Here is a 22,322-nt window from a genome sequence, read left to right on the forward strand (position 1 = left end):
TAAAGTACAGTTAAGTATTAACAGCAAAATATACTTAAAATATAAAAAGTAAAAGTACTCTTTATGCAGAATGGCCCATTTCATAATGATAAATTACATATATTATGTAACTGCATTATTATTACATGCATTTTGATGTTGTAGCTGGTCAATACGGAGCAATTTTCAACTACTTTGTATACTACTGGGGAGTTTAATCTATAATAATGCATCATAGTTTATAAGATGATGTGTTTTTCTTGTAAAATCTTTATCGCCAAAATAACTAGTAACCTTGAGTTCTCAAATACATTTAGAGGAATAAAAAAGTGCAGTATTTTTCTTGAAAATGTAGTGAAGTAGAAAGAGAAATAGTTGTAAGTAAATAACAAATATCTGAAAATTGTTCTGGTACCAATCGCAAGTACAGTATTTGAGTAATATGAGTGTACTTTTACACATTGATGGAGTTAGTTAGAACTACTATGTACTACTTCAATATTAAATAGCAAATACTTTAACTTTTTAAAAAAGGATGTTAAAAAATAGTCGTTATTACAAAACAATTTCAAAATGTATTCTTTTTTTATTGTTGAAAATGGCAACACAGTAAATTGATAAACATTCTCCTTTTCTCATTGCATACATTTCCCAAAATAAAACATTTATTGATGTCAGATGGATGTTCTGTACATAGGAATGATGCCTACATGACTGATGGTGTTATTGTCTCAGTAGTAAAGGTGACATATGTCCACACTGCTTCCTTTTATGACTTACAGAGGGATCTAAAAGTAGGAATAACATATAAAAAATTATATAACAATGAAAAAATAAAGCTGCATAATTACAGTTATTTTAACTTAATCCTTTTAACAAAATAATTCAACATTCATGCAAAACGGTGTACCTGGAAACTGTCAAAAATAATACCGCAAGTAATGACGTATCAAAATTGTATTACTACTTTTGAAGCGTGTTTCCTCTTTAAACGGATACCATAGATTCAGTCAACTTACAGTGGTCAAATGATGTTACTGTCTACATGTTCATAAAATTATGCAACAAATGATGCCACAAAAATAACCATGGATATCAACATAAAGGGCATAAAATACAAATAAAACAACAGGTCAAGGCACTGTGGCTCTGAGGCAGCACTGTCTAAGGAAAGACGCGTCGATATGACAGTTAATCATTCACTCTTAATAACCGAGCTCTATTAGAGCAACTGAGCTGTTAATTAAGAGTTACTGCAGTCTGAGGTGAGGGATAAAACATAAACCTTGATAGTTTATGGACAATGTGTGAAAACAAGCTTTTTTGTCAACTAATACAGTTTGAAATCAATTTTTTCGTCCCGCGTTATGGTCCAAGTGGTCAAAATGAAGGAAGAGGAAAGTCACATTTTGTGTCTGTTCTGTCAGATTGCTGATTGTTTTTTTCCCCTCCCTTGGGTGATATGTTGTAGCCACTCCTTCAACATCTGAAAGCTTGGTCGGGCAGCAGGATCCAGGATCCAGCACTGCTTCATGATGTTATACACCACTTCAGGACAACCATCTGGACAGTCCATTTTGTATCCCTTCTCCACTCGAGGCACAACTTCTTTTAATGGCTGCAGAATGGAAAAGAGCAAAGTTGTTGGTAGAAAGAGTGTTGACAGAAAACAAAACTTATTCTGAAAAACCAGTGTATTCTGTATCACACGAAGGACAATTTGAGGTAACTGGTCAACACATTAAACAACACAATATTTTTTCTTAATCAAAAATGTAATATTAGCTTTTCAAATTTTGAGGAATGTACTTCCTAGTGAGTATTTTTTAAACCTATTACTTAATTTCAGATATGTACATTACCTCAAAGAAAACTTTTTTAGATGGTGTACATATTGTACATTGTTATGTTCTATTATAGTCATAATACCGAAATTGTACCCTTTAGCAGGATAAACTATATGGTCTGAAGCACTGCTGCAATGGGAAAGAGTCTAGACCTTAAATGCATTGCTAATATTCTCTCTCTTAAATCAAAGCCCTAATTCCTCCTTAATATTTGCTGTATGCCTCTTTCCAAAAAGATACTGATACTTACAATTCTCGGGTAAGGCACTCGGCCAAACGAGTAAATCTCCCAAAGCAAAATACCGTAGCTCCAAACGTCTGATTTGGTGGAAAATTTCTATTGATTAAGAGAAAAACATGCATGTAAGAGTTTATTTCAGTCAGATGTACACATGGCAAAACACACTACTCGACATAGTAACAGTCCTTTTAAACAACAGTGTACCTTTTCTCTGAGGGCCTCTGGTGATGTCCACTTCACAGGCAGCTTAGCAGTATCCTGAGTGGACGAGGCCTCCTTGGTCAGACCGAAATCACTGACTTTGGCGATGTTGTCTTCTGACACAAGAACGTTGCGGGCTGCTAAGTCTCGGTGGACAAAGTTATTGGTTTCCAGGTACGCCATGGCTTCACAGACGTCTCTGTAAGAAGTACAAGAAAAGAACAAAACATTTCTCTTTAAACTCAACTCAGTTTTCTTGTGAATAAACATGGTTTTGTTTAAATTCAGTGTTTCTTGCCTACAGTGTGTTTACCCATTAGACCTGACAAACATGAGCTGAATGCATGTCCATCGTCATGAAACGTGAAATGTGTAATTGCATGAAACAGAGATATCACACAGCTGTTCTTGTCCCTTTCATTTGGCAACAATGGTCCGTTTTTGAGGTAGGCCTGCATGCAAGTTTAACACATTGAAGTTTAACACATTGTGTAATTTGACATGCAGGCACAGGTAGCAACTAATGAGATGTTTCCAACCTGAGTTAGATTTTCCTAAAGACATGAAATGTAGGTGCTAAATCAACCATTTTAGCATAATTAATAAATACTTGAAGATCTAAACATGTAAAAAAAAAAAAAAAAAAAAAAAAAAAAAAAAAATAATGGACAAAGCATTAGCTGGTTGGACTTGCATTTCTGCCTTCTACAGTGGCCAGAGTAACACTTCATACCGCTTCTTATGTGCATGCTGGTAGAGCACACAATACAAACAATTCGGGCACCGGCTCTTAAAAAACTTTGCTCCACAGCGGCACTAGTGGTCATAGACTCCACAGTCTACCTTTAATACAGTATAAATGTAGATATTGTAGACAATTGCAGTCACACGCACAGTGCAAAATTAAGTAGAGCATCTCCACCAAGTACTGTCCGGCCTCTGGAACGTAAGTAGTCAACCAAACATCCCTGAAAGAAAGAAACAAACATGTGACCTCTTTATAGCAATACTCTGGATGTTGACAAATCATCAGACACACAGTCTTCCACCTACCTTGGCCATGTACTCAGTAACTATATACAGACTCCCGTTCTCCTCTACAATCACCCCAAGCAGCTGCACCAGGTTATCGTGCCGTAGTTGCCTGAGGACGGAGAGGAGAACACAGACATGTTATTTGGTTTACATGTTACTTCTTCATTCTTGTTTCTACAAAAACACAGTGACAAAATGTGTAATTTTCCTTACGTCATGACAGAAGCCTCTGCAATAAAGGCCTGTGCTGTAGCATCATTTTTTATGCACTTTACAGCTACTTTAGTCCCTCTGTAGTCTCCCACCATGACATCTGGAATGATCACAAACAAAAGCAATGAGCTTTTCATGATCAAGTGAAACTGCATTTATACGACCCTAATCTGACCAAAGATAGACACAAATGTAGCAGGATTAACACAATAATGTTTACTTTTTATGTATCCGTAAAGAAGTTGAATAAAAGCTGGTCCTGTTAAGGTTCTGTTTACTCACATTTAACAGTGTCTACTGTAATTCACCCTTCTTCCTAATACAACCACAACAACAACAACAACAAAAACCTTCAAAACAAAAACTTAAACCATATGTGACATTAGGGAATATGTTTCATTGTTAAAAGTTATTGACCTTGTAGTTGAGCAAGTTTGCATTGTTAAGGTTTGACTTTGTACAATTTCTATACACGAAAATGCTCAGTTAATGCTCAATTTTTACACAATGTATTTTTTTAAGTAAAACCAGTCATGCTCCACTTTTATTCCCTGTCCATAATACATATCTGATCTCTGCCACATGTAAGCAATAAAATAAAAGTGGGTCACTTGTACTATGCAGTAAACTTAGCCAAAGTTATAAATGTGAACCTGAAGTTACTTGCCTCCAAACTCTCCTTTTCCAATAACCTGCTGTAGCTTGAGTTCTTTTCTGTTCATTGACCAGCCACCTGTTGTTCATTTAAAGAGGGAACAACATGAAGCTGAAATATAACAGGCCCATACATGTTCTTCATAAACAAAAAAGGCTGCAATGATGTAGTTGCATAAATTGTAAAGGACTGACAAACTGAGACTTACTCCTGGAAAACTCATCCTGAGCGGCCACCGTCCCCTCCTCCACCTTTGGCTTTATTAGTCTGGTGCACAGGCCATCAGCATCTTTGGTGTAGTGCTACAAGCAACGCAAAACCAAAATTAACCAATAGTAAAATGGAAGAAAATGGAAACACCAGCCTTACACCACTTTAAGGGCTCCCCCAAAGGTTGCTCATTGCTTATAGCCTTATAAAAGCATCATCATCTGGACAGAATCAGGTTTTCTGAAGGACAAACTTGAGGATTTTCAGGAAATATGGTGCTTCTCTGGAAGAAATCCAAACCAATTGGAATGATAAGTCTCTTTATCAAATATCTCTTAGAGGATCTGTCTCGAGTGGCTACAGGGTATAGCTGTGGGTTGACTTTTTTCCCCCCTCTCCTCTATTTCTCTCTTAATTTGTTTAATTGATGTCTTTTGATTTTCTGTTGTTTTGTCAGCGTGTACACTCTTCACCATGTTAACTGTTTGTTCTCAGTTCACCATGTTCTGTTGTACTGGCGTTATTTTCTGGAAGATTTAAGCATACAACTCTACCAACTTTATGAACCCTAACAGAGCTTCAATAAAAATACATATGATAAAAAAAACAGCAGCATTACAGTTCAGAAGCAATAAAACTCAGCGAGCAGTGCTTGAGAATGACCAATAGAGGGCTGTATAGTCAAATTAGCTAAAAAGATATAATGGACGACTGACAAGGTTTTCCCTTAAATAGGTCATGCTGAACTTACTCATACTCCTCTATTTTACTCTGTAGAATAAATAGTATGCTTCTGTTCAAAATAAGCATGTTACACAGGAAAAGGAGTCATGTTGAGAATATAAGGCCGGGTGTCTTTCTGAGGTGAGAACTCTGAACCTCAACATACTGTTCACTCTTCCTCTTTGACACTTCCTGTTCATTATTTGTTCCAGGAACTGTATGCGGTCTAAGTGGTAGCACAGAGATGCAGGGACTCTAAAACAATACATCATACATACAGTAGAGGAAATCTATATACAGCACCAGAGCAAACACTACAAACACCTTGTATTATTTTAGAAAACAAAACCTGATTTTATGTCTTACCTCAACCAGCTGCATGAGGTTCTCAAAGTACCCCTCATCATCAATAGTGAGCTTGCCGTTGTGGTAGATGATGCGGTAGTGCTCCACCTTGCCATCGCAGCTCACACACAGGGTGTAGTCGCCAGGGAAGTTGGTGCTCTCTCGCACCAAGAACAGGCCTGGTTCAGGAGGGTAAAGCAACCGCTCTGCCTGATCCCGCGTTATCTTCCCATGAAACCATCTGAGAGTGGAAGAACCAGAGAGGTAACAGTGCACCCAAAAAACGAGACCACCACAACTCTGTCATCAACACTAATCACATCACTGTGAACTAAAAAACGCCTTGAAATGTAGCACAACAATCCTTAAAATGATGTTAATGTAAACATTTCAGAAACCAAATGATTGAAAACTACTAGGATACTTTCTGCTGACTTACTTCTGTCTGCATCAATCATTACAAAGCCTATTACATGTACACTCAGTTGCCAGTTTATTAGGTACACGTGTCTAAGACTAATGCAGTCTATTACAACATTCCTGCAATAAATTCTACCTTCATGAAGGTTATAATGTTCAGTTTTTGTTGAGACTGTTTTAGAGAGGAGTTGATTCAACTTTCAGATCGTTTTGGCAGCTATAGTTATAGTGCTGATGAATTATACCATGTTATACTGAGAAGTGTTTCTAATATTTTGTCCACCCCATTTATATTAATAAGGGTAGAGTAAATAACACCACAGTTCAACAGCACTGCAAACTACAGCCTCCAAAATGTCCATTATGTTGGATCAACACCTCTCTTAAAACAGTTTAGGCAAAAACTGAATGTTAAAACCTTAATGAAGTTAGATTTTACAGCAGGCCTGTTGTATTAGACTGCATTATTTTTAGCCACTGGTACCTAATAAATTGGAAACCGAGTGTATATTATTAGAATATTTCACTTCCTCCTACTCATTTCTACCCAGTTGTTTTTCTATGCCTTGTTTTAAAGCCTGGTTTGGTTGTATTTTGCACAGTGGTGGAAGAAGTATTGAGATTGTTTTCTTAAGTAAAAGTAGCAATACTACACTGTTAAAATAGTACAAGTAAAAGTCCTGCAAAAAGTCAAAACTAAGTAAAAGTATGTAAGTATTATCAGCAAACTTAAAGTAGTACTAATTCTGCAGAAAAGTGGACCCTGTCAGTGTTTTACTATTATATATGATGTTGATGGATTAATATTACTGCTGCATTAATGTGAAGGTTGCATTTTACTGCTGTAGATGTTTAAGGCTGAGCTCATTTTAACTACTTTATATACTGTTGGGTAGTATAATCTACAGCAATGCATCATGTTCTATAAGTTGATCATATGTTTGAAGCGTCGCTGTCCTGTGAGAATCACATATCTCCAAAAAGTCAACTTTTCATGAGCTCAGAAAAACAACCCTGTTTTCAGCTTTGTGATTATTCATTTTCCAGCTAATCCAAAGGAGTTTTTAAATAATTTATTTAGCTTAAAGGTCCAGTGTTCAGGATTTAGTGGCATATAGCGGTGGAATTGCAGTTTGCAACCATTTGAATACTGTTCGCATCACCCTCCCCTTCCAAGCGTGTAGGAGAAACTATGGTGGCTGCGAAACTTGCAAAAAGGGCGAACGGCCTTATCTAGAGCCAGTGTTTGGTTTGTCCGTTCTGGGCTACTGTAGAAACATGGCGGTGAAACATGGCGACCTCCGTGGAACGGGACCCGCTCCCTCTGTAAAAACGGCTTAAGGTAATGAAAACACAACGATTCTTATTTTCAGGTGATTGTACACTAATGAAAACATACTTATAAATATTATATTCCATTTCTGCAAATAGCTCCTCCTAAATGTTACACACTGGACCTTTAAGCTAAATAGCTGAAGAAGGAGCATTTTCTCAACCCATAAAGGAAACACTTCATCCTTCAGTTTATCAGAAAAATTCACATTCAAAAATCACCAAATTTGGAGATACATGGTTTTCACTGGAGAGGAAGGGTATGAAACATTGTAATCTGAAAAGTAACTAGTAACTAAAGCTGTCAGACAAATGTAGTGGAGTAGAAGTATAAAGTTGCATTAAAATGAAAATACTATTGTTCTGTTACATTACACCACTGATTTTGCATTTCATTTTACACTTGCTGTCTCTTTTCTGTTCTTATGTTGTAATGCACTTTGTAACTTTGGTTTTAAAAAGTACTTTTTATGTTATAAACACTATTATTACATGTATATTTAACTTCCCATTACATTTTACATAGTAGCTCACATTTGGAACCTGGCTCATGTTCTCCCCCTGCAAAAACGGAGGAGACAGCAGTGACTTTAACGTGCCATTGGTTTTTCCTGCCTGCCACAAATCCTGGAATCGTTAGCCAGTAATCAGCTTACGGTATTATTTTCCATTCTCCACATCAGTCTGGTTTAATGCTCATCATTATACCATCTAAGATTTTAGTTTTGAATGATTTGATCAACAATTTAGATAATAAAGAACACTGCACCTTCAAATTCATAGATTTATCAAAAGGTTGTGATACAGTTGGTGCTCCCTTGTTTTTACAAAGTATATCCTCTGTTGGCATTTGAAGAGATGCCTCTAACTGTTTCAAGAGCTATTAATCAGACTAACAGTGTAAAAGCAGGGAAGCCCAAATCTGAAATCCTGCCGGTTAATGAGGAAATGCTAACGGGATCTATTTTGGGCCTGTGTTGCTGATTATTTTCCATTAAATATCTGTCCTTGTTTAATGCACTTCATAATGTTATTACTGACCTTAAATGAGCCCTTAATAGAAATAAAACAAATACTGTTCTGGAGATCCAGAGCTATAGATTACAGTCATTTGCATATCCACTGTGACCAGTTTTATTTTGGAGAGGCTCACAGAATGTACAGTAAATTCATTTGCATCTGGCTCCATGAGAAAGTTACATTTAAATATCCCACAGGCAACTATGTTGGAAAGCTGAGACAAAGGCGTTTTTTCACAGAAGCAGCTTCATTCATTACTGGTGATATTTAGAACGAGAACTGCATTTTATATGATAACATTCCTCGACTTGTGTCTGTTCTTTTAACATTATTTTTTAGTGTGTTGCTGTACAGGAGAATGGATGCTTATCCACACTATTCTGTATGTATAAATAAGACATTATCTGTCTATGAACATACATACACATACTAACTGATGTTATATGGTCAATGCTGGGAAGTTTAAGCTAATGGTAGCTAAAGTAGGGCTGTTATGTCTTCCTAATGGCTATATTTTGTCATATTATGTTTCATATTACCTTTCTTTGGGTTTTTTTAGTCATTGGTAGGTTTGTCTTCATGAAGTCATTCGAGACATAATTCTGGCCTCTATAAATAAACCTGTCATTCATACGCATGTGCACATACATACACACGGAAACTCGTCATGTAGACAAAAGGGGAGATTTTTTAGATTACTTCAGTCTGAGATAGAAAAGAAAACAACAGGAAACTGAGCAGTGTTCACTTAAAGCTGAGCTGCAAACAGACACGAGTGCACTGCAATTACAACACAGCCCGACCCAACTGTGGTCTCCATTCAAATAACTACAGCATCGCTGGCACGACAAATAGGCCATCTGCCTCCAGCAACCACATAGCCATAGGAAGAGGGCAAAATCGAGCTATTTTAGCCATCGCTGCATACACCACAAGAAGCTGGTGTGGTGGCAACCTTTGAGATACAGAGAGCAAATACATAAATGTAATCCTGTTTGCTTTGAAAGTGAAAGATTACATTAGGAATCAGAACTAAATAAACTATGATAATCTGCGTACTCACGGCATTAGACTCAGCTTGCCTCCAGATTTCACACCTTCCCTTTTCTGAACATAGTTGGCTGGAATTGTTCCCTCGCGACCAGCAGAATTTTTAGCTTTGTACCAGTTTGGATCCTGAAACACAAAATGTCAGAAATTGTTAAAATGAATAAATATTCATGTGGAGTAGGTAACATAACCATGAAGTCATTCTATGTGTTTCCATATCTACGGACAGTAAGTGTCATTGAAACATTACCTTTGTGACGACAATAATAGTCAAAACATCTCCTTTGTTAAAGGGCAGGTCCTGTTCTGATGTGCCTTTGAAGTTGTACCTGGCCACACACTCTGTGCCCTGTGGCCATGGAGTCTATGGGAACATGGACAGATCACTAATTAGTTAACAAATCTTTAACAAATCACTTGTTGTGTATCTGAGTTTTGACATGCACCACTGTTTGTACTCTAGAGGCCTATGTTACCTGGACCTCTGTCATGGTGAGGCGGTTTAATCCTGTCACAGGTGATGTTTTCTAGCTGCTACCATTAGAGCTGGTAAACATACACACACACACACACACATGCAGTACCTACGAAGAGAAACAGAATTTAGTCAGTATGACACCCCTGCTAAAGAGATATTCACTTAATTGCAAACACATTCTCAGGAAAATGATTAATTTGTGGTGTTTTTGTGCAGGGGCGCACATTAATTCCTAACAAGCAAGTCAGCTATTATCAGAACATACAAGAGTAGCAGCAGATCAGAAAGAAAGTGTCAGTAAAAATAAGTTGATGATTCAGAAAGCAGAACTAACAAGTAACTTTCACAACTAGGGCAGAATGTTTCCATGACGCAGGATAATAGTATGTATCTAAAGACAAGGCTTCAGTGTGTTGATGGACCAATAACACAAATGAAATATACTATAACATAGATTTTGTAATAACATTATAGCTGATGAATAAAACTTGATCTGCTTTGTACTTTGTATTCTATATGGTAACCCAGTTCATTTTGACCAAAAATGGACACACTGGTTCTCCAGCTAAGCACCAATGACTGGGCCTTGTAGGAATCAAGATAGCTCTCTTCAAGGCTGGAATGCAAATTTGTGGTGAGATCTGACCAAGCCCGAGGGACTCATCCAGCCCAGCGTTTCTTTACGTCAATAAAGCAGCCCTGCAACAGTAACCTTAGGCCTGAGTCACCCGGGGCAGTGTTTCCATGATACATGCAGATCAAATTAGAGCAGAGGCGTTATAGTGAAATGATGACCTGTGGATTAAGTCATGCTTAATGTCCCCCCCTCTCTCTTCCCCCAAAACCCCACTTCCTCTCTTCCTGTATCAGTTCCCATGGAGCAGTGGTGGGGCTCAATGGTCAGAGCTCAGGGAAAATCCTGACTCCGATAGATCTGTCACTGTTACATGAGGTCACATCCTCCAACATGTCTATTATTATGACATAAACTTCCTGTATGCAAGGAGAGATTTAGAATACTTCAATATTAGGGTGGGGTGCTCAGAAACATGAAAGATATAACAGATACTCTGCTGATTTTGCTCTCCAAACTCTCTTTCAAAAGCATGTTTCTTCCATTGAAAATATAATCTGACATGTCTTCTATGTCACACATTTAAATAAATAACCAGCCTCTTCACAGAGACCAAATGTGAGACTTAAAACTCTCATGCATCCCAGAGAGGACTGTCATCACTCAGTATGATGAGGATGTGGTGGATGTTGTCCCCAATGGAGTACTGCAGCTGTCTTTCTGTATAGAGGGACAAAACCATCTGGAAACATTTCCCATGACCATCTAACCAGCAAGGACACCCCTATTTTGCCTCTGCTCATTCCAACCCATCTTTTCTATGTTACACTTTGACATTTCACACTGTGCAGAAGGTCATAACAGGAAAAGTAGACTAAGAGTCTACAGCCATGGTGGCTCGTTGAGGCTGTAAAGCTCATTGTGAAGAGAGGTTTAAAATACCTGAGTCATGAACAGTTCTACCAAAGTGATTTTCACCTCTCAAATAGTTTTGTTTAAATATTTTTTTAAAGGCCTGGAAGTTTAAAAGTATCCAGTATTTCACAAGAAAAAAGGAATTATTATAGAATAAAAGTCAGAAAAAAATTAAACATAAATTGTGGAGAAGAAATATTTTTCAATTCTCTCCTATCCCATTAAACATCTCATGGCCCCTCATGTGTATCTTGTGACACCTCTAGGATATCTTGACCCCCAGGTTGGAAACCACTGTGCTAGATAGAAAGCAGTGTTGGAAAGTAAGTATATTTACTCAAGTACTGTACTTAAGTACAATTCTGAGTTATTTGTACTTTTCTTGAGTATTAAAATTGTGTGCTACTTTATACTTTTTACTCCACTATATTTATTTGGCACCTGCAATTACTAGATACTTACTAGTTACTTTGCTAAAAACCTATAATGAGCATATAAAATACAATGCATTGTTATACAGTAAATTAAACCATAAAAACGAGCTCTACTCAGACAGCACAACATAAAAATACAGCTTACATGTTACTGCATCAATAATAATAATCTAATAGTATAATATATATTAATGTAACAACGACAGAGCCAATTTTAGCTGCATAATGAGAACCTATACTTTTATACATTTTAAGTACATTTTCTTGATAATACTTACGTACTTTTACTTAAGTAAAAGATCTTAACACTCATTCCACCACTGATAAAATGTCAGGGGATCATCAAAGTTCACAGACACCATGAATGTCTGCACCAAATTGCATGGTAATCTATCCAACTGTCATTTCACTCTGAATCACAAATGTCAACCTGCTGGTGGCACAAGAGGGAAAGTCAGGGGGATCACTAAAGTCAGTAGGATTCATTCTTTGTGGACCATAAATGTCTGTACAAAATTTCATGGCATTCCAAGGCGGCAGACCGACCGCCATTGCCAATCCTAGAGCCATGCTGCTAGCACGGCTAGAAACTCCTCTAATGTAGATCAGAAATCCAAACTTTTAACTAAAATCTTAGTATAAGTTATAACTTGAAGCAGGAAATCTTAGCTATTAGAATTTGTAGATTGCAACAGACTATGTCTGGGCAAAGTCCTTGGTGAAGGAGCAAAGTGATCTCACCAAGTGAGGAATGGATCTGACACACAACAGCACTTTTTAATTCGTCTCTTTTGGGACAGTGAATGCATCTCAGCAGCAGGCCACCAGCAGCTGATTAAATGGGACAGAACTCAGTCTGTCATGGTGTCACATTGCCATTTCCAGAGAGCTCTACATGGAACCACAGCTTGCTCTTTTCAGGAAGTGGACAAGGCTGTCATTGTGAGTCGGTCGAGTTTCTACTGACCCCTGTCTCATTGAGAACTCCATCATCATCAGTCTGTCCAGTAAGGGCAGCAATGTTTCAGTTCTGCAGGTCTTGAAATATGAATTATCCTTCACATTTTATTCTGCGAGTACAATTGGCTTGTGTCTTCTGTTCTGTTATTATTATGTGAATTCTTCTTTAAACATAGACCAAAAATAACCTCACAAATACCGAACAATGCCATGAAACAGTGACTGCAAGCAGTGAATTAGTACATCCGATTGAGAGATGTTGTCTGCTACAGGAGAAGTGATGCATGACATAAGCTATTGAAAGCAACAGGAAACCAGCAAACTCAGTGACAGATTGAAATTGAATGGAGTCAGGAAAGAGCACAAAGAGCACAGATTTACTCCATATTTAACTAATAAACAGAGGTGTCATATCTCTTCAAACAAAGCACAAATAGCTATTATAGTCCAATATGCATATTCATGGAATCCATAACATTCCTATTGTTCAAACCAAACCGGCTGATCATTATTTGACTCTTGTCTTATGACAGTCAGTCGTAGTCTAAACTGTACAAATCAGTGTTAGCAGGACTGCGCGAAGCAAGACAGGACAGGAATGTAGAAATATCTTCTTTGGCCTTGTTTAAATCTGCCACTCCCTCATCTGTCTGCAGACAGAATCGGAGGTGAAAATGCTGATCATGCTAGGTGTTGCAAACGCTGCTGTGATGTAGTGTAAATCGCTGGCTCCGTTTATTTTTGGCTTGTGATCTCTTACAAAAAAGCAGTGTCTACTTGGGGCCACATTTCAGATGTCTGAGTTAACATGTCTCCACCAAAGAGATGTTTAGAGGGAAAATATCTCACATGGTTTTATTTAAATAAGTGTTCAAGGCACAAAGAGGTAAAACTCTCAAATATTTTACAAAAAAATCAAAGATTAGAGAAAAGTCCAAAAAATTAATAAAATTTTGTGTATCAGAACTTTGGTTTTTCTTCTGTCATGCTGCATAATCATCTCATGACCCCTCAGATTTATCTTATGACCTTCTGAAGGGGTCTGACCCCTATGTTGGGAACCACTGGACTAAACTACATAACAGTATGTAAAGTAGTTAAAACTAGCTTCAGCTCGACCAGCTGCAACATTAAAATGCTGCTTACAGAGATAATACTGATGCATCAATATATAACAAGTACTTTTACTTTTAGTACTTTAAGTGTACGTTGCTGATAATACCTCTATGATTTTACTTAAGTAGGATTTTGAATGCAGGACGTTTACTTGTAATTAAGTATTCTTACATTATTGTATTAGTACTTTTACTTAACTAAAGGATCTGAATACCTCTCCCACCGCTGGATATCCTGTAGTAAGACCGTCACAATGAGCATCATGTTTGTGTTATTAGCTGTGTCCATCCCTCTTCTACAGTATGTACAGCAGGGGTCCTGGGCAATCTGTCCCTCATCTCGACCCTCCAGTCTCAGGATGCTCTGCGGCTGCTTTGATGCTGCTGCCCTTTTAACATCACCATTACAGCAGCAGGGTGGCAGGGTCAAGTGCAGAGAGAAAAAACAATAATTTCTGTCCTTATCCACTGAGCTTTTATCCGGCAGATATACAAACCAACACGCCGAGTGGTGAGAAACGTACATAAAGAGAAAGAGCGCGTGCCAACAGTTCACCCAGCTGGGTCTGACAGCCTGCAGATGTTCTTGAGAAGTCTCAGAGGAGGAAATCACCTCTGTCTCCAGGACAACAGCTGGGCTCTGGTGCAGCAGCACTGCTCACTGAAGCAACTGTCTGTAGGATGTAAGAGCGGAAGTGCGAGTCCAGTGCTAGGCCCTGCAGTACAAGCCGTCATTGTATCACTTTAATCAGTCAGTTTTGCCTGTGGGGCTCCGTAATACAAAGCATGAACGCAAATGGCAGGGTATACACCTAAGATAGCACCCCGTTTATCATAAATAAACTTAAAACTTAACACTGAAAAACAAGGCCGTTTTCAGAATAACAGGAAGAGAAAAATCAATGATTGATGATCCACCTTAACTTGGCCTCCAGTCAAATTTGCATTTTACTCCTATCCAAAGTTCAAACAACACAATGGTCTTCACACTTATGACACTTTAGGTAAGTGATGATTGCACAAAGTAAACTCATCGAAAAACACCATGCAAGGCAAAGCCGCCATACCTGAATGGTGGACGGACACTTCCTTGCAGTGGTGCTGTGCACACCATGCAGTGCAACACTGCTCTGCTGATGCAGCCATGCATGACACATTACAGGGTAGCAGCTACGCTTTGCTGCGGTTTCATGAGCTCTCTTCATCTTGTTTCACCAGCTTAATCCTTCTTTACAGTTTTGTCACACTCTAAAAGACGAATCCTCTATAGGCTCAAAGGCTCCAGACTGGCTTCAGTCTTTCTCAGAAAGTTGCTGACCTTTGAGGGAATTCCTGTCTAAGGCAGAGGGGCATCACCCCAAAACAGATCTAAGAGGTCCTCAGTTCCTCTCTCTGACAAATAAGTGAACTTTTGTTTTCTGTTTGGCACTTGCTTTTAGTGCACTCGTGGCTTTTACAAATGTGTGATTGATTGTTTCCTGAGAATGAGAACGAGTCTAAATGAGAAAAAGCAACATCAAACTGAGGCCATTACCATTTCATAATAACCCTCTGCAAGTCACACATTTCTGCAACTGTTGCCAGCTTTGAGAAGCCAGTAACAGCTTCAAAAAAATTAAATAAATAAGATCCAAGGCACTGTGACAGTTTCATTCATGCTCAACATCTTGATTAAGCAGAACACCATGATTGTTATCAATAACATTATCTACCATGTTGTGAAAGAGCAATGTGGAGAGCTGCGTGGTGCAACTGCTGCACCCCAGGAGCCAGAGGAAGTAGCAGAAGTTTGGAGGAGGAGGAGGATGTTAACAAGGCCACGTCTATCATGAAATCACGTTTATAAAGTCTATTTTAGTTTTACTGCACTTGGAGCTGCATTCATTATATAAAATGAAGTATCGATAAACGCTTGGTTACTATGGAGACCTGCCTGTCATCGCAGCCTCCAAACGCCAATGCTTTCTGAATTTAACCTCATTACAGCTGTCAGTGACTGTGCATTAATATAAAGTGCACACGCTGGTGGGCCTACAGGTTAGCTATATTTTAGAAAGGTATAGCACAACATAACAGCTTCACTGTATCTATGAGCATTTCAAAATAAAAATCGTACCTGTTTGCGGGCCAAACCGGGAGATTTAAGGCAACAACAGGTGATACGGCTACTGCCCGACGTCCGTTTTCATCTGAGCGACAGCAGACAAAGTCCCATTCACGAAGTAAACAACCGACAGCTGATGTCGAAGCGCGAAACACATCGAGTCCTGATGAGGAAGTGAAATCTGTCTCAGGTGACCCGAAACTTCAGCAGTCCAAAAGTACCTCAATAAAACCAGCCGAGACGGTCGCTGGTGCGTCTCCTGTCAACATCATTTGGTTGAACAGTCTTGTGCTGAAGAATCAACTTTTCTACAAACCTATCACTGCAGTCTCGACGGTCCTTCCGTGGAAAAAAGTATAAAGTGAGTCAGTAAAACGTAACTGGATAAAAAAAATTGCAGCGATTAAATAAACGCGATTCAGACTACTTTGAGTCTTCAGCTGGCTGCCCCACTCGTTTTCCTTCACCCTGTCAGAGACATTCAAGTTTTTTTTTTGCCCCACCTTGATTTTGCAGTGCACATGCGCGTTGATAAACTAGTCTGGCTAAAAATGGATCAGTGGATCTATTGGAGTCAAGTTGGTGAAGAAATTTGATCACCAATGTTTACAAAAAGTCCACGAAGATAAAGCAGTGATGAAAGTTGTTTTATTGTTTGAATCTGCAGACATGACACAAGAGGACTGCACAGTATTTATGCGACAGTGAACTTCGCTCCAAAACGGAAACAGTTGTCCTGTCTAGACAAAAACCTCCCACTGGCTGTTTAATGCGATTTTTTTTCTGAACTGCAAGCTGATCTCACATACACTAAACATCTGGCGCAGATGTGAGAATTTGAAACATTTAAACTAATTCCCAAAGAAGCATAATGACCTGCGTTTAAACAAATTCACTTTCAAACAGGTGCTTTCCTGTCAAACGCCTGATCACCACATGGTTTCTGATTGTTCACATTTCGTAGAGAAATAACACTATTCTTTGAGGAAATGGTATTAAGTACAAAAAGCTGCCATTACAGCAGAATAAGGAAGAGCCACAAAGTGGTTTTCATGGCCCCCTGGTGGCCACAGAGAAACAAAACGCATCTTATGTTCACATTCAGTAACGCGGGCTGATGTTTCCGAGCCAGACTTGTCTCAACAGATGTGACATAACACATCAGGCCGGAGGAATGTTGGATAAAGGACAAAACCTTTGTGCATGAAAGTAATTTTCAATCAGCGTATGAACCCTGCACAGGCTGATGTGCACAGAGAAAAAACAACAAATATAAAGTATTTTTAATCCTCCTGAGACATTAACAAGTTAATGTACCATATACCATTAGCCATTTCCCAGATTACATGCTTTGTAATCTCTGCAGCTGTGAACTGCTTCAATTCAGCCTTTTCTAGACTACACTGATACAAGATTTAAGGACATGTTGTTGTGCACAATATGCACGCCCAGTAAAGATTGGTGAACTTAACACAACGGCCTCTGTTCTGGATGCATTTGAAATTAAATGTTAAAGAACAAGCAAAGGGTTTGAATTTCATTATCCAAAATATCTGACAGTACAACCCCTCTGTCAAGGCCTCAAGAAGCAGCACAAAACAAGCAGCTCTTCTTGAATTATATTTCTATGCTTTAGTATCATGGTAAATACCACTAATGGTCGAGCACATAAACAAGCGCACTCCATAACATCATGAAGGGGAGTACATGAAAAGAAAACTGAAAAATGTTCAACAATTTCCCATCACAAAGACCAAATCTAAGTGGTTCAAAGAGGGTTCTCAGTGCTGGAAGTTGCATCTTGATCATTGTGAGTTTAGATCAGCAAAGAGAATTCACCCCTTTAAATCCCACATATACAGAGCATTTAAACCAACACAACTTTGATCAAAAAACTGTCAATATTTGAACCTGCAAGGTAAAAATTCAATAATGTGTATTGAAACTAAAAGGACCATACCAGTGGTGTTTAGCTTATTTATTACAATCACTTAAATCTGACATCCAACTAACCATATGCAAAGCATGCTACTGTGCTTTATAAATGTATCTGTTTTGTCTTCCAGGCATCCATTGGCTTCTATTCATTGCCATACAACTTAAAAATCTACTAGAACACTCTTGAAATTTTAGTCAATCACAGACAATGCCAAGTATGCATTAATTTTCGTCAGCGTAATGCAGTGCAGACTTTTGAAATCTGTGATTAAACTACATAACCTCACAATAATAATGTAACATTGACTAAAACTTCTGCAGACTTGATGTTCGCTGTGATGGGTCAGCAACATGAGTCTTCTAATTGATTTTTGTACTGGAAAGTAATAACTGGAAACCAACAGAAAAATACATCAAAACATTTTAAACTGTAGTTTGCATCTAAAACAAGATCAGCACAAATGTTAAATATACATGATTTGTAGTCAAGGAACTGAAACTTGCAAACACTCTGGTATGGTCCTTTAACCGATGCAATAGAGAGCCGAAGTGAAAGTGGAACTTCTGAGTTCTATTCCAGAAGTAAGAAAACCTCATTCAAAATGTCATTGTCGTTTGTAACAACGCTAATAATTAGAAATTCAGCCTTGGAACAGACTATTCGGCAGTATGTCGTTTTGTTCGCTTCATGTGTTTACACAAAGATGGTAGTTTTTTTGAAAAACTATCTAATCTCGCACTGTCGTGCTTGTTGTTTTTTCTATGCTCACAAAGTAATCATTGTTTAACTTTGTTAAAGTCAAAAAGGTTTCAGTTTCTTTGAGTTACAGAAGCTAGTGGAACAGTGGCTAGCCTGGACGTAACGTCATGAATTCAGCTCTCTATTGTTCCCACATATTGTTGGCAACCCCCCCATTAAAAGGCAAGATTGCTAGGTGTTTTGCATGCTGCGTCATCTTATCAAAGCCCTTATCACAGCCTAATTTACCATGGACAAACAAAAGTGCTGATTTCTGGATTCTCTCCAGTAGCTGCCCCATTCAACACTGGTTTAGTTTGAAAACTCAGCATTACTCACATAAATGGCAAATATTCCACATTTGCGTAGATGGAATGTCAATCCTAATAAAACATCAAACAATAACAGTAACTGAGTGCTGCAGAGTACAGCAGGCTATAAGCAAAGTCATCAGCAATATTAACACCAATGTAAGCTGGATTTCTGTTGTCTCATCCATATTAATGTAACAACATCGCATTTGCATGTGTTATATGGTGGATCTCTGTTTATTCACCAGATGGTTTTGGAATGAGGTTAGATTACAGTGACATTCAGAAATGTTCCATGTTAAGTCAGAGATTGTCCTATTTAATTTAAAACTGAACACTTGAACAGTTCTACAAGGACTAAGTGCACTAATGTACTAAACAGTGGTCCGTCAATATGAGGGAAAAGTCCCGTTCACATGTTGATGGGTTAGAAACTTAATGGATGAACTGAAAAACAGCTGATTACTCTGGAATATAAGGCGCCAAAACCAAAATGGTCGTGGAGGGTGAAAGATTGACCATTAGTCCCATTATGCAGAGTGCAAGGGGATGACAAATTTGCAGCCAAAAGGAGAATGGTACTTGATTCCCACTTCCTGGAACACCTGGCGAGGAACACCTATGTCACACAGGTAAACCCTGCCAGCCCCCTCAGCCAGGGGAAGGGGGAGGCAAAGAGAGAGAGACCACTTGGCCTCGACTGCCGGCCCCTGTCCACTACCAGGAGGGTCTAAGCTAAGCACTGGCGCTCGGTTCTGGTTAGCCCAGTCTGCAGCTGCTCGGTACCAAGGCTGATCCATCAGGAATGTGTTCTCATGGCAGTCCAGGCAGTTAATGATTAGGTCCACTGGGGTGTCTGGAAGGTCTGTGGAGTCAGAAAGAAAATTTGAAAAATCTCAAGGTATATTGCTTGACCTGACCACCTAGAATGCAAAATGTGAAATAAATAAAAATAGAGTAAAAAATAAAAGTAGAAAAATATGCCCACCTTTGATACTTGACACCTGTTTACCGCCAGTTTTGTTGAAGAGTGTGAGCTCGCTGGTGACTGAGTCGAGCATCTTGACAAAATTGGGCAGAAACAGGATGACCTCCACTTCATGATTGGCAAGGTGACGACCACAGCTGATGCCCTGAGCTCCCTGAACATGAGGGCCACAAAGCAGAGCCACTGTGGGACGCTGGTGTAAATTTTTTGGAGTGAATCTGGAAGAAAAATTAAAAAGAAAATGTGTTGCTTTCCTGAATTTTGTGTTCTCCAAGCCCTTAATTGAATACTTAAGTAATTTCATATCTGGCATATAAAACAATAGGGTTCACTAATATAGTGACCCAAAGTGTCTAATAAGACATTAACAAATACATAATCATGTGAATATAAAAAGACAAAATATGTAGTATAATCATGTAATTGGGGAATAATCCAATATATTTTTAAAACTCTGCTCAGTATTGTGACATGTTATTTCATTCTGCTTCTTTTCTGATTATTTAATAATAGCTTATTGATATCGAACTCTTGGGGTCTAAGAGTCAAAACACTGATAATTCTGAATTTTGTTACAGTTGATAACATATCTTGCTAACTTGGCCACTTAGCCACTGTAAACAGGTAAGTAACTAACTCTTATGAAAAATAAAATATATGTTTAAAAAATAAAAACACTATACTGGACAGAGACAAGTTATTCTTGGCATATCTTTTTTGTAGGATACTAGGTCAGCAGACATTACAAGTAGGACTTAACTGTCATTTAGCTAAGGCTGTTTTCATCTGTGCTTACAAACCATCACTACATGCTCACCTGTTGGGGCCACCCAGCAATGTAAGTGCCATCTGACTGGCACATACTCCGGTCATCTCAAGTCTTCGCTCCAGTGAGAGACCATAACGCTCAGCCACTGACAACAGGCGCTTGTGTAGTTCATAGGATATACTTGGTACAACAAGCCCAGAGTCTGTATGGGAAAAAGGATACAAGTCTATAACAGTCTACTTCAGATAATTTGCCTTCACTACCATTTGTTTCATTACAATGTGAACCACTTACCAGTGCAGTACTCTTTGGCCCCAGGCTGCGGTACAGTAATCTGTCTGTACACAATAGGTTTGGCCTCCAGGATGTTTTCATCATGACGGTACCGTGAGGGTGTCTGCTCTTGTGGTGTCCCACGTGACCTTGCACCATTACGGCGTTCTGATATGTCAATTTCTGAGAAAACTGCTGCTTTGTCAAAAAGAGCCAGGTTTCCTTCAAAATCAAAGTCTGTATCCAGCCCATCATCCATGCCATCCCCAAAACACTCATCGTCTCTGTGCTTCATCTGACCATTCTTCACCCCGTTCTTTTTTGGTGTCACTTGGTTTGCCCCTCGACTACTAGATGACCCTGATGGGAAAAATACATAGTAAATCTCAACACAGCAACAATCAGCAATATTGTTTTCTGACTGAGTTGTACTACATTGCACTTACAGGAGTTGTGTCTTCGACGAAATCCTTTTGGCTGGCCAGGTACATCCAGATGCCGGTCTCCATAGCTTTTAGAGCAGTGCTGAGGAGAGTTTAGTTTCTCCACACACCTGGGGTCACCCTTTGGGACTGCAACTGGAGCACTGCTTACCTTTGTAGATGAAGAAGAGCTGTTCCTAACATTGCCATTTCTGATATCTAAAATCTTTAGTTCCTTTATGTCAATGGCACTGCAGAAAACAAAGGTAAAATACTATATTTAGTAACAGGTACAAACAGTAGCTGTTTATCAGCCCAATCTGTGAAAAACAGCAAGTGAGCAAACAATCTGAGCTTTAACGTTACCTGAATGTGACCTCAGGAACAGGGCACTTGACTCCATTATGGAAAGGTTGTCTTAAGGAGATGGTTTGGCTGGACTGGTCCACAGACACCACCTCTCCTTGATAGACTCCCAATGTTGGCCCACAGTTAATTGACACCAAACTACCCAACCAATCCGCAGCCATGACTGCACAATGTAAAAGAACAGAAGTTTAAATTTAACGTTACTTGTCAGAGAAGCTTTGTAGTAACCACAAACTTTCTGTTAAATTAATAAACTAACTTTCTGACAGTAGGACATCAGAAATACTAATTGCTTGATGTTACCGAATAGTTATGCTAACTGGCTACCGTTAGCGTCGGCCTGTTATCTAACGTTAGCATATAGCTAAGTTACTATCTAGCGTTAATTTCGAGATGCACACGCTGTATTTGTGGTTAAACTGTTGTACCTTTCTGTAATTAATGCGAAGCACACTCTTTTCAAGAACTCGAGTGAATGAAGTATCAAGTTAAGTGGTGAAAGGAAGACTCTTGCTCCCTTTAACTGCTAGCTTTGAGCTTATTGAATGGTCAAAAGCTACTGCTAGCTTCTGGATGACTACTTCCGGTTTCCGATATAAGATATTTTTCAAAATAAGAGCTAGTGAAATGATGATTTTTACCTAAACATAAATGAGCGAAAT

The 22,322-nt window shown here is 38.7% G+C and overlaps 2 protein-coding genes across 3 annotated transcripts; both read right to left on the minus strand.

Annotated features, from left to right (window-relative positions):
* Positions 1-545: 545 nt before the first annotated feature.
* Positions 546-16,353, minus strand: LOC122874721 (tyrosine-protein kinase CSK-like). 2 transcript variants are annotated; one of them, XM_044192968.1, is made up of 13 exons: positions 15,864-16,353; positions 9,748-9,855; positions 9,522-9,635; positions 9,285-9,397; positions 5,471-5,690; positions 4,380-4,473; positions 4,184-4,249; positions 3,517-3,616; positions 3,322-3,412; positions 3,163-3,236; positions 2,272-2,467; positions 2,077-2,163; positions 546-1,597 (listed from the first exon to the last, which is right to left on the minus strand). In XM_044192968.1, the coding sequence occupies exons 2-13, from the start codon at positions 9,760-9,762 to the stop codon at positions 1,403-1,405; spliced, it is 1,365 nt and encodes a 454-aa protein (XP_044048903.1). In that variant the 5' UTR covers positions 9,763-9,855; positions 15,864-16,353; the 3' UTR covers positions 546-1,402. The 2 variants fall into 2 exon arrangements, with proteins under 2 accessions (XP_044048903.1, XP_044048904.1); XM_044192969.1 differs by lacking the exon at positions 15,864-16,353 and adding an exon at positions 13,963-14,879.
* A 124-nt stretch (positions 16,354-16,477) lies between these two features.
* On the minus strand, positions 16,478-22,249 carry edc3 (enhancer of mRNA decapping 3 homolog (S. cerevisiae)). Its single transcript, XM_044192967.1, has 7 exons — positions 22,089-22,249; positions 21,658-21,823; positions 21,316-21,542; positions 20,891-21,229; positions 20,645-20,798; positions 19,828-20,045; positions 16,478-19,704 (listed from the first exon to the last, which is right to left on the minus strand). Exons 2-7 carry the CDS (start codon positions 21,819-21,821, stop codon positions 19,370-19,372), a joined length of 1,437 nt encoding a protein of 478 aa, XP_044048902.1. The 5' UTR covers positions 21,822-21,823; positions 22,089-22,249; the 3' UTR covers positions 16,478-19,369.
* Between the last annotated feature and the right edge of the window lie 73 nt (positions 22,250-22,322).

Source organism: Siniperca chuatsi, linkage group LG4, assembly GCF_020085105.1.
Source record: "Siniperca chuatsi isolate FFG_IHB_CAS linkage group LG4, ASM2008510v1, whole genome shotgun sequence".
NCBI lineage: Eukaryota > Metazoa > Chordata > Actinopteri > Centrarchiformes > Sinipercidae > Siniperca > Siniperca chuatsi.